This window comes from Ahaetulla prasina, chromosome 9 (genome assembly GCF_028640845.1).
Source record: "Ahaetulla prasina isolate Xishuangbanna chromosome 9, ASM2864084v1, whole genome shotgun sequence".
Lineage (NCBI taxonomy): Eukaryota > Metazoa > Chordata > Lepidosauria > Squamata > Colubridae > Ahaetulla > Ahaetulla prasina.
This window is the reverse complement of record NC_080547.1, coordinates 31,112,052-31,124,918: the sequence shown is the minus strand read 5'-3', so window position 1 is coordinate 31,124,918 and position 12,867 is coordinate 31,112,052. Positions and strand designations below refer to the sequence as shown.

Sequence of the window (12,867 nt, the reverse complement as noted above, 5' to 3'; positions counted from 1 at the left end):
AATATTTTTTATTGGCCAAGTGTGATTGGACACACAAGGAATTTGTCTTGGTGCATATGCTCTCAGTGTACATAAAAGAAAAGATACGTTCATCAAGGTACAACATTTGCAACACAATTGATGGTCAATATATCAATATAAATCATAAGGATTGCCAGCAACAAAGTTTAGGGCCCAGATAAGAAATTTACCTTCCCTCCCCTTCTTGTCACTTATTTATTTTATATAGCAGAATTTGCCTTCAAGCTTTATTTCGGAAGAGGAATATTCATGGGTGGAGCATAGTTTATTCCACAAATTTAATAACAAATTTGGAGGGCCAATGGAGAGTCCTTATCAAAACAAGATTGGGTACAAAACAGAAATTAAATAATACTGTACAGGTTGCTTAACTGCCCAGGTACTTGAAAGAGAACTTTGGAAGGAATATTTTTATATTACTTCCTTTTAAACAGGTTTAAAATATAGATTGTCTCTACTGTACATGTTAAGGAATTTCAGCACGCATTCAGTTAACCGAGTTCGCAATGGTATTTGAAGACATTTTGACCTTAACATCTGGAAAGTAGCAGGTTAGGAAACTTGCATTTACAGTCAATATTTTCTTAGTCTTAACACAATAGGACAAATGGCATACAAATATTTGTTTTTCGCCTATTTTATCCTTAAAATTAGTAGCATAGATACTGTACGTATCTTTACAACAATGATAGACCAGTGTAAATGAAAATTACAAGCATTTAGCAATAATAAAATATATAAGATACAAATAATAGCTAAAATTTAGGATTATAAGAATGTAATATAAAACACTATTTTAAATTAATAATTCTTATCATTCGTTAATACTGTTGAAAAAGTAAGAATATAAAACAGAATAAAGCCAGTTTGGATGTAGTGTTAAGGCACTAGAGAGATTGTAAATTCAGGTCCCACCCAAAGCCAGCTAGATGACCTTGGGCCAGTCCCTTTCTCTCAGCCCTAGGAAGGAGACAATGGCAAACGCCTTGTGAAAAACCATGCCAAGAAAACTGTAGGGACTAGTCCAGGCAGCCACTTGGAGTAGGGGCGTGCATAAGTACACAAAAGTGCCTATCATTCCTGTCCTATTGTTTTCTTTCATTATATGTGTTTATATATAATGTTGTGACAAAGTAAATAAAAAAATAATATAAGAGCAAAAGGATAAAATGTGCAATAGTAACCCACGGTCACCCAGTGATCTTCAAGCTGAGTTAGGAGGCTGCAAGCTTACATATATATACATCATAATTTTGGAACTGGGATCATAGCACCCTAAATGATGGTTTATTGAATAAAAGACGTACTACGAGGACTCCCAGGTACTACAGACCAGAGTATAGCGGACCTCCCACAGCAAACCAGGTTTGCACGTAGTTTGCTAGGCCCGCTGCAGCCCAAATCCCCGGGGATTAGAATAGAATAGAATAGAATTTTTTTTTTATTGGCCAAGTGTGATTGGACACACAAGGAATTTGTCTTGGTGCATATGCTCTCAGTGTACATAAAAGAAAAGATACGTTCATCAAGGTACAACATTTACAACACAATTGATGGTCAATATATCAATATAAATCATAAGGATTGCCAGCAACAAGTTATAGTCATACAGTCATAAATGGAAAGAGATTGGTGATGAGTGATCGTTTAGGAGCCTAAACGAACGCGGGTCTGATGCTGCGGAGCCCATCCCGCGCATTATTCCATGCATCCAAAACGGATGGTTCAAGTTCCCCCATGACCGGCGGGCGCAGCCGATGTGCCTTTCCGATCCTGTCTTTGATTGCGCTCCAGCCAGCCGGGCGCGGCCGCTCCCGACCCCTCCGCCCTTCCCAGGCCGCCTATTTAAGGGTCGAGGCCGACGGCGCCAGACTCCCTCCTGGGAACTCCCATGCGCACCAACTCGCCGCCGGGAACGGGTCCCCTTTTGTCTCCCCGCCCCGCCGGAGCTTGTGCTTCCGGACCGGGCGGGGAGAGGCCACGAGCAGGTTCCGCTTCTCCCAGGGCCGATGCGGGCGGCGGAGCTTCCGCTGCGTCCAGGGGAAAAATGAATTACATGCCGGGCACGGCCAGCCTCATCCAAGATATCGACAGTGAGTTGCGCGCGGGCGCCCCGCCTCCTTGCAACCGAGCCTCTTCTTTCTCCTCTTCTCGGTTTTTGAACCAGCTTTCTTTCCCACTTCTCTCCTCTCGACAAATGCCTTTGCTTTAGGAAATGGCATTGCGCTAATTTAAGCGCCGCTGCTCTGCATGGCAGCAGCAGGCTGGGGTCGGGCCACGAATGCTAAGGAAAAAGGGGAGACACCTTCCCAAAAAGAGAGGCGTGGAGCGCTGCGTTGTGGCTGATTTCGGTTTGAAGGATTTGCGCCTGGCGAGCGTTCCGTGTAGTAGTAGTAGTAGTAGTAGTAGGACTCCTCTCTCTATTTTGGAGGGTGTGTGGCGGATCTTCCTGGTTTTCTTCTCTTGTTTTCTACCTTGGAAGTGGCTTGTTAATAGAATAGAATTTATTGGCCAAGTGTGATTGGACACACAAGGAATTTGTTTTGGTTCATAGGCTCTCAGTGTACATAAAAGAAAAAGAAAAAAAAATACCTTCATCAAAGGTACAACATTTACAACACAAATTATGGTCATAGGGTACAATTTAACTCTTAAAGATGGCAACAAAAAGTTACAACCATACAGTCATAAGTGGAAAGAGATTGGTGATGGAAACGATGAGAAGATTAATAGTAGTGTAGATTTAGTAAATAGTTTTAACTTGACTTGCGATGGGCTTTGAGCAAGTTAATTGAAATCATTGTTAATGGGATAACCTAAATTTGGGGAGTTTTGCACAATGCACTAAGTTGTAACCAAGAGTTTCAAAGCCACTGGTGAATTTTTACAAAAGTGGAAGGGTTGAAGCCTGTTTCCTTCCTTCCTTCCTTCCTTCCTTCCTACCTACCTACCTACCTACCTACCTACCTACCTCCTACAGGAGGCATCGAAACATCAGGCAATCCTGTTTTACACTAGTCTGATGTTTTACATGATAGTTTCCTTCAGTGATACATTTTTAATGGCTTTTAAAGGCAAACATCCTTCCAGTACTAACCCCATTTAGATATATTCTTACATAATCACCTGAACCACAAAATAGCTGGCTATATTTTTAGACTAGCATGTTGTATATGTGCAGTCCATATGGTAAGTTTATGCTGCACTGTGCAAAAGAACCCATGAACACTGAGCTGAGTAAACCATAGTTTATGGTGTATTATAAGCATAAAATGTGGCAGATTGTTAACACTGTAAAGCCCAACATTTTAAAATGGTGTGAACTAGAGAGTTTTCAGTTATCTTAGAGCAGTGATGGCAAACCTATAGCACACACGCCAGAGATGTCACGCAACACCCTCTCTGTGGGCATAAGAGCCATCGCCCCAGTTCAGCTCCATTGCACATGCGCTCATGCCTTCCGCCGGCCAGCTGGTCTTCGGGTCTCTGCTGCACATGTGCTGGGGGCTGGGCACATGCGGGGGGTGCGCACATTGCATTTTGGGAGTGCGGGGGGATTTGCAGCCATGCACGGGGGCTCTGGGCACTCAGTCCGGAAAAGGTTAGCCATCACTGGCTTAGAACGATTGAGGAAGAAAAATCAAATTCAAGCAATGAAAATCAAATCCAAATAAGGCTAATTGGATCCCTACACCTCTCTACTTGTACAGTGAATCTGATCATTCTTTATAATTCCAAATAGCAAGCCTAAGCAAAAAGCACACAAAGAATAGATAGTAATATATTTTGGAAAACTCCAAGGTTTATATAGACTTTCAGAACTGTAGAAAAGCTGATTCAACTCTCTAAAAGGCTTGATTTTTGCAAATTAATGAGATTTTTCTCTCTTTTTCCCTCCTTTCCAGAGAAACACTTGGTCCTCCTTAGAGATGGCAGAACACTGATTGGATATTTACGCAGCATTGATCAGTTTGGTATGCCAAACCATTATCTTTTCACTTATGTATCTTTTGATGGTCCTTCGTACAGCTAATATTTTGCCAAAGTCAGGAATTCAAAGGGAAAAAAAGGATTGAGGAAAGAACAAGGGGGAAAAGAAGAAAAAAAGAAAAATGTGACATTTTATTTTGAATGTATTTAATTACACCTATTGCTGACAGAGTATATAGAATCAGTTTGGTGTAATGGTGAAGACATCAGGAGACTGAGTTTTAGTCTTGTCTTAGATGCAAAACCAGTTGGGGTTTCTCTTAGCCCTAGGAAGGAGGCATTGGCAAACCACTTGCAAAAAATTTGCTAAGAAAAATGCAAGGATTTGTCAATGCAGACACCAGGTGTCAAAACTGATTCAAAGGAGAAAATGTCAAGGACTTTCCTGGGTTAAAATAAAATAAATTATTGATTTCGTAGGGTATCTTCAAAACAAGTTTGACAGCAAATAAATTTTTATTCTGCCTTTGCTGCAGGAGTTCAAAGCAGTGTACATGGAATTCATTCTTCATATTTTTTTTCTCCACAGTAACCCTGTAGAATTTTGCTTCATGGCCTCTGGAGAAAAGCTAGGGTTCAAAAGTCATCCCAGACTCTTCCAAACTTAGTTTTCATGCAGTATGTATTGTTCTAAACCACTAGGTGACCAGAAAGATCAGTCAGAAATCTGAGTATCCAACACTGATTAATACAGCACTGGATTAGTCTGAAATGGGTGAAGAGAACTGCATCCCAATATCCTTTTTTGACCAATGGTGTGAACATCCCCAAAAGTCATATCACAGGAACGCAGCAGCAAATAAATTTATTTTCCAAAAGCAAGAGTGACTTTTGAGTCTTCTCCCCTTTAAAATCTGTACCGGGGCTGACTGTTGCTTTGCCATGGAATTTGATTTTCAGCTATTAGCTGTTAATTCAAGCTTTAAGTACTGTACATGAATACATAAAAGTCTAGTTTGCTGCTGAACTCTGCTGTACCGCTAGAGGGTAGCAAATGCTACAGAAGATCAAGACTTAGGTATGCCTCTAATTGAGTTTAGAGAACTTTACTTGAACTTGGACAATCTGATTATAAGAATCATAAAAGTAGTTTCTGTTCTTAGATTAGAAGTGCATTGCTATGGGGCTGTTTATCAAACTTGTTTTTCTTCGTGCAGATGGAAAACATCTGTAAAAAAAATGGGCTCAAAATACAAAGAACTCAATGATTCAACTCTGAGCGACATATAATCCCCAGTATTGTATACAACTATTTTAGAGCTTAGGCTAGTTCCGGTATACTAAGAATTGAACAAAAATAACAAGAGCCAGGATTGACCCAACTCTCAGATTTAATTCAGAAGTTTGTATTTTTTGGCAGAGGACCAATAGGTCCTTGTCCTTTTTCTCTATTTTTCATTTTTCTTTTCTGTGCTGGAGAAAATTGGAAAGAAGTTTATATAAAGAGGCATGGGACTCTATCTGTATATCTGGAAGCAGTATAATTGTCTAACTGAATAAAATGGGACAAAATTGGGTGCAGGATGAGGAACTGCTAAATACTGAGTTTGAAAATGGATTATAACGAAGGGGACTGCAGAAGAAAAAGACTTCCTGTGTATCTCTGTGATATTGGTCAATGGTTGAAATGTTTTCTACTGGACCATTCTAAGCTGCTGTGGGCATAGGACTTAAGGGTCTTCCTGTGTTTACCTATATAAGCACGTACACACACAAATGCAACACGGATGGAGAGCAGAAACCCACATGGAGATGCAAAATGCATATGTTTACATTTACAGAACAAAATGTGAATACCTCTATGGACATTATCAGCAAAAGGCTTGGAAAGGAATTTCAGAAACCATGTTCTGTATGGTTGCCCTAATTTATTCTTTAATTTATAATGGTTTATAATCTTGTGGGTTGACCAGAGGAACAAAACTGAAATGGTATATTGTGCCCATTTTCTGGAATGAGAATAAGCAGTGGTATTTGTATATTTCTATGGCCTGATGTTAATATTTAGTATATGGTCATGGAGCAGAAGTCTGAAAGGTTCATTTCTTTCCAGATGTGGAATTATTAAATAATGCTTGTCTGCAAATAATCAAATCCCATTAATGTTGGGTAGGCATACCATTATTGTTGCATTTGACCACATCCTTATAAGTAAATAATTGCAAGCGAGCCTGTACTGACATGCTGTGGTTTGGATTTAACACTGAAAAAATGTTTTGGGATAAGCAACATGGTATATCTGTTGGAATCTCCTTATAGAAGCTGCGGGTTTTGTTTTCATGGGCTTACAAGTTGTGCAAACCCAGTAATATCATATCAGTTAAGGAACACTGACATGTATACTTTAAGTACCGTGTTCATTATTTTACTGTCTGCATAGCTCAAATGCATTTTTTCATGGCATTATATTGTTCGAGCCCAGAGAAAGATATGACTGCTTAACTGCCAACAGATATGGGATGCATCTCCATTCCACTTTGCAAAATCTTTTTAGCTTCAGATCCAATATGTACAATATAACTTTTTTTTTCCTGAACAATGGGAAACATTGTTCGGTCATCAGCATGTTTACTTACATGTATGGAACTCCTGCACATCTTTGGCTAGCAGATGAGTTAGAGGTTAGTTGTGTTAGATGCCAGACTGAGTTTGGATTTGCATACCTCTGTACAGAGAAGACTTCCTGTTGGAAAAATGAGGGATGTCAAGTGTGGTTTTGGTTTTGCTATGCATATGAAATTCTGAAGAAAGGCAACTACTCAGTGAGAAGGCATAGAGAAATAGACAGTTGGGATCTGCAACACTAAGTGAAACTGCAACTCTGCTGATCTTCCTTCAGCTGTCCTTTCCTTTACAGACCCGAAAAGTTCATTAATGCAGAGACTGGTGGTAAAGTTACTTTTGCATCTTAAACATAAGCAGTTGCTAAACGAGGCAGTAAGTGGGGACTACCTATGGTATATGCTTCCTGATAGTACACCTCTTCAAATGAACCATTCCCTTGCTAAGACCTTATTTGTAAATGGCCACATTTACTTTCGTGATCCTATAATCCTGATTACCAATCTGAGAATTTTGTAGATGGGCTTCTTAATACCTTTAAAAAATGATGGATTGTTCTCAGATCACCAAAATTGAATGTTGGAGGTGTGTACTCTTGGATTCACAAGAATATTTAATTCTGACTTAACACGGAATGTCACTTCAGCTATTTTGTTCTATGACTTAGAATAGAACACTCCAGCTATTTTGTTTACGACTTAGAGTATTGTATGAACTGTGGATTATTTAACAAACGGTAGTTAAGGGAATTGTGATTTTAAGCAATGTGCAAACACGGACACCAGCTAGTCTTTCCTGAGTTCTTTACTTTCATTTCTTTGTTTTCAGTACCCTAGAATGTAAGTACAATCTTTCCTGTCTACAACTGTTTACCTCAAAGTTAGGGGTCATTTTTAGCCTTGTTGCTGGAGAGGTGAAAGCTTGAGATGGTCCTTTCTGCCTGCAATGCCTGTGTTCTGTTCTTGAGTTTGGATCACTGAAAACTCTTGAGTAGTGCAATATAAGTTGAGAGGTCTTTGGTGCTCTGTGAGTTTGGTTGTTTTTTTGTTAGACACTGATGATGTTGCCTAGTTGGGATAATGAAATGTTTACAAGAAAACAACCAAGCTCGGAGAGCACAATGGCCCCCTAATTTCAACCCTGAGCTACAAATATTCTCCTTTGTTGGCAATTTAAGTTACATATATGACTGAGAATTTTGATGACATCACTTCCCTTCGGCTTCCTGGTTGACTAACTGTACTCTGGACTCGTTGCTCCTGTGAGTGCCCCCTGGTGGATCCGGAGGAAATTACAAGGATACCGTGCCTGCCTGAGGATTTTGTATTTTTTTTTCCTTAATGGCAAAAGGTCAGAGACCAACTGCTGGAGAGATGGAGAGAATTTTGGAAAAGTTATCTAATATGGACAAGAAATTGGATGAAATAAGAGCAGAAATTGTGACTATCCAAAAGGATTTAAAGGATACTCAACAAGTTTCAGCAGAAAACAAGCAGAAAGTGGAAGGTTTGGAGGGTGAGATGCGGGCAGTGCAGAAAAGAGAGGAGACGACAGGCAATGCTGTGCTTGGACTACAGATGGATAAAATGTCTTATTTCCTTAGGTTTCAAAATTTGGAAGAAGTGGACCAAGAAGACTTGAGAGATGTTGTGACTAAATTGTTGGGAGAATTTCTTGGGAGAGGTGTTGATTTCATGAATTGGGATGTGGATCGAGTTTATAGAGTTAATTGCAATATGCACGCACGCATGCAGTTCCCAGAGAGGTTCATGTCAAATTTGTGAGAAGAGAGACGAGAGATGAAATTCTTAGAAAACATAGGAGTGGGGCACTGATTTACAGGGGCAGGAGATAGCCATTCTGAGGCAGATTCCCAGACAGGTACGTGAAAAAGAAAGAAATATTATTTTTGTCAAGCAAATTGTACCAGAAGGAGTGGGCTTCAGATGGCTGATGCCAGAGGGATTGATGATTTTCCGGGAGGGCATTACGAAAAAAATCAGTACAATTGCGGAGGCTACGGCCTATGTGGAGGAACACAAAGCCTTCCTGGAATCAGATGACCCAGGAATTGAAGAAGGGGAGGTTATAGATCATGGGGCTGAAGCGGCTGCCGCTGTTGCGGCCCTGGAGTTGGGTCAGGCTGAACCCAGAGTTCTGAGATCCAAAACTAGGAAGTGATAAAGATATTTGGGATTGTGTTGGTTTTCCTTATTCTCTTTTGTACGATATTCTGTTTATTCTTGACTCTTCTTTATTACGTATTTAAAATTTGCAAACTTAGCTACTTCGTGTCACCTGCTTGCCTTATGGCTGTTGTATGTGTTAAAAAATTTGAGTAAAATTCTTATTTTAGATAAGAAAAATGAAAATTTACCATACCTGATATGTATTTGTATAAACCTTTTTTGACTAATAAAAACTTTTTGAATAAAAAAAAAAAAGTTACATATATGACAATGGTGTTTTTTAGGGATATACCAAAAGAAAAATGAAATACCATTATGTTTGCAAAAAGAACTATGAAGGACATCTAAGCAGTATAAACTGCTCTCATTGAGCTGTTGGATGAATAAAATAAGACAAAGATCCACTTCTTACATGTTGGAAGAAAAACAGAGGTCTCATAAGTGCTAAATAGAAATAATGCTTCCAATGCCAGACAACAAAGTGGAAATATTTGCTAATTAGTACTATTTGCTTACCTCTTTAGAACACGGTTGCACAGAAACGCAAAGGTGGAAGGTTGCAGCCTATTCCTTTACAAGCAGCCATACATTTCATCACTCTTTCCATCTTTGTTTCCTTCCTTCTCCCTGAACTTTCAGCAAATCTGGTTTTGCACCAAACAGTGGAGCGCATTCATGTGGGCAAAAAGTATGGTGACATCCCTCGTGGCATCTTCGTAGTCAGAGGCGAGAATGTTGTACTCCTGGGAGAAATTGTAAGTCAGCAACTGGTTTTTCTTTTTTCAAAGAATTGCAGGCCTCTTGGAGCAGAATTCTGGGAGTTGAAATTCTTATAGCTTAAAAGTTGCAATAGTTGAGAAGCACTGCTACAACTTAATTCTTAATTGATATTAGCTGACCTAAATCGGGATTACAGGCACTTGTAGGTTGATCTGTCTAGAGACCACAAGGTTGGGGAAGGATTTGGATTTTTTAAGGAGTTTTTTATTCTTTAAAAAGGTAAAGGTTTCCCTGTCCAGTTGTGTTTGAATCTAAGACACGGTGCTCATCTCTGTTTTTTGGCTGAGGGACCAACCCAGTGTTGTCCGAAGACATTTTCAGTGGCCCTGTGGCCAGCATGGCTAAATGCCAAATACTGAAGTGGTACCCGCCTACTTGAATTTGCATGCTTTCAAACTTCTAGGTGGACGGGAGCTCACCCTGTTGTACGAAGCTCGGGTCTCAAACTCGGGCTGTCAGCTCTCCAGCTGACAAGCTCAGCATCTTTAACAACTGAGTCACACCCACCCCACCCTCCATTTTGCTCTATTCTTACTCTTTATTGTACAATAAATGGTATCTTTTGATGCTTTTTAAAATTGAGAATTGTTTGATAATGTGGAATAGAACAGGGGCACTAAACATACCTGTACAAATTCACAGCATCTGTGTTGTTGTTTTTTAATTGAAAAAGTTTTACAATAAAATTTTTCCCCATTACATCCCACTCCCCTCCCCCCCCCCACCCGGACTTCCCAGAGCAGAGTACAAGGTATACGATCTGACAATCATAAACTAGAATACCCTAATTATCCATAAATTCCCATCCCTCACCTAAAACCTCTACTCTCCTTCTCCATAAAAAGAAACCAAAAAAAAAAAGAGGAAATATTCATTTATAAAATATTTGATGTTTGTTCTAATTATAGTCAGTCCATCTTCCTCATTCCAAGCGTCTGTGTTTTGTGTCTCAGAGCAGGGGTCTCCAGCCTTGGCAACTTTAAGCCTGGAGGACTTCAATTCCCAGAATTCTGGGAATTGAAGTTCTCCAGGCTTAAAGTTGCCAGGGTTTGAGACCCCTGTCTCAGAGGGAAGAAATTGCTGTTTCTTCCCAATTTCAAGCCCTAAAGTATTGACTCTTTTTCTACCGCAGGACCTGGAAAAGGAAAGTGACACCCCTTTGCAGCAAGTCTCGATAGAGGAAATCTTGGAAGTTCAACGGGTAGAGCAGCAAACGAAGCAAGAATCGGACAAGTTAAAAATGCAAGCGCTGAAGGAGCGGGGCCTCTCCATTCCAAGGGCTGATACATTAGACGAATACTAAGTATTTACCTGAACTGTCTCTCAAACATTGAGGAGACTGTCTACTGAAGTGCCCAAGTGATGGACAACTATTTTTTTTATTATTATTTCAGATTCCTTCCCCTCCCAACCCCCTGGTGCAGAAAACAGTTGGATCACCATGATGTAAACTGTAGTTCTTCCCATTTCACGTAAAATCATTATTTTTGAAGATTAAATATAATCCAGCATGACGAAGCAATTGTAAAAGAGAAGACTGGTTTCGGATATTTTGTTTTTGTTTTTTTAATACAGGGATGACTTCTGGAAAAAATGGGGAAGTAACCCTCTCTAACCCGTAAATAAAAGGTGATTGTAAACACTGCTGTAAGCTAAGATGCAAGTGCTACTGAGAATTTGTCTTTTTTAGTCACCAGGGCATTTTTCTAGGGGGACAGAGAAATGACAGAAAAAAACCCTTTTGTCTTCTGAACTGGGCTGATGGAAACTTTAAAACCCTCAAATAGGAGGGAGAAGATTTGACAGGAACATCTGAGTTCTTGTTTGTGAAAAGTTCTTGATGGCCTCTTAGCTTGGTTGTTTGCTTGCAGATGTTTTAGTACTGAACCAGATAACATGATCGATGAAGACGTAATATCTGCAAGCAAAGAATCAAGCTTAGGTAGCACCAAAAATTCCATAGTTAAACCCTGAGTTACAGATATTTTCTTCTGTTGCTCTTATCTGTAAAATTGCAGAATAACAGAATTGGAAGGGAAGTTGGAGATCTTCTAGTCCAATCTCTGCTAAGGCAGGATGCCCTATACTATTTTAAACAAATGGTAGTCCTATGTCATCTTAAAAGTTTCCAGTGATGGAACATCCACAACTTCTGGAAGCAAACCATTCCACTGATTAATTGTTCTCACTTTCAGGAAATTTCTCCTTAGTTCTAAGTTGGATGTCTTTTTGATAAACTTCTATCTGTTACTTCTTGTCCTGCCCTCAGGTGCTTTGGAGAATAGATCATCCCCTTTTCTCTGTGACAGCCCCTTAAATATCGGAAGACTGCTATCATGTCACCCCTATCCTTTATTACACTGTATGTACCCAATTCCTGCAATCATTGTTCATAAGGTTTAGCCTCCAGACCCCTAATCATCATTGTTGCTCTTCTCTGCACTCTTTCTAGAGTTTCAACATCTCTTTTGTATTGTGACCAAAACTAAATGCAATCGTGCAAACAGCCATTTATTAGAAAGCAAGAAGTAAGATTGTTCCTGCCATTTCTTCTAATCCCCAAGAATGATCCCCATTCGTTCAATTTAGTCTTATTTTCTTGTCAATTGAACTCACTTTCAAAGGCAGTTTTCTTGTGCTTCCCTTGCTGTATCCTGAGAAGACCTAGGAGCACTTAAAAAAACCAAGTAAATACTAGAATTGGCATGTCACAGGTCAGTTTTTCACTTGCTTTAAAAAAATGTTTTAAACAGTAAAAAATAAAAGCTAGGTGGGGCAGAGACTTCAGCAAGAGCCAAAAATTGATTTTACGTGAGAAAAATTGACACTTCCCCTTGCAGTCTGTTACTTGGTACAGCAAGCAATGAGTATCTATTTGAAAGTTGTGGTTTTAGTTTCTGAAGACAAGTCATAATTAATCTGCAGAAGTAGCCTGAGAATAAAGTCTTTAGGAAGCAAAATGCATTGTTTCCTTAAGCAGTGCCCAAGATTGACCCACAGGACAATATTGATGGCAAAGGGGCTTTTGGGGTTCAGATAAGAGGGAAATTTCTTTTTACAGATTTTTACAGCCAGGCAGCGGGCTTGTGTTCTCTGCTTCTCAATTTAGTTTAATTTAGCTGATGCCTAATAGCCTTGAATGCCCTCTGAATGGAACGGAGAAAAGAAATGAATAATATATAAGCTGCCAGTGTGCAGTCCTGCCTACTTTTGCCTGTGATCGTTACAAACATACATCCACAAGTTAAAAAAAGAAAATCCACAGGGGGAACTCAGGCAGCCTGGAAACCTCTCATTCTGACTTATAATGAGACTGTATGTTGAA

General features: G+C 39.7%; 1 protein-coding gene across 1 annotated transcript; it reads left to right on the top strand.

Annotated features, from left to right (window-relative positions):
• Positions 1 to 50: 50 nt before the first annotated feature.
• LSM1 (LSM1 homolog, mRNA degradation associated) lies at positions 51 to 11,207 on the top strand. The gene is made up of 4 exons (XM_058194787.1): positions 51 to 2,114; positions 3,927 to 3,995; positions 9,402 to 9,517; positions 10,675 to 11,207. The coding sequence occupies exons 1-4, from the start codon at positions 1,913 to 1,915 to the stop codon at positions 10,843 to 10,845; spliced, it is 558 nt and encodes a 185-aa protein (XP_058050770.1). The 5' UTR covers positions 51 to 1,912; the 3' UTR covers positions 10,846 to 11,207.
• Positions 11,208 to 12,867: the final 1,660 nt, after the last annotated feature.

Excerpts from the sequence above, each read along its gene's own strand:
- LSM1 (XM_058194787.1), top strand. The coding sequence starts at position 1,913 with ATGCGCACCAACTCGCCGCCGGGAACGGGTCCCCTTTTGTCTCCCCGC. Across the intron at positions 2,115-3,926 it reads CCTCATCCAAGATATCGACA|AGAAACACTTGGTCCTCCTT; the intron begins GTGAGTTGCGCG and ends CCTCCTTTCCAG. Across the intron at positions 9,518-10,674 it reads TTGTACTCCTGGGAGAAATT|GACCTGGAAAAGGAAAGTGA; the intron begins GTAAGTCAGCAA and ends TTTCTACCGCAG.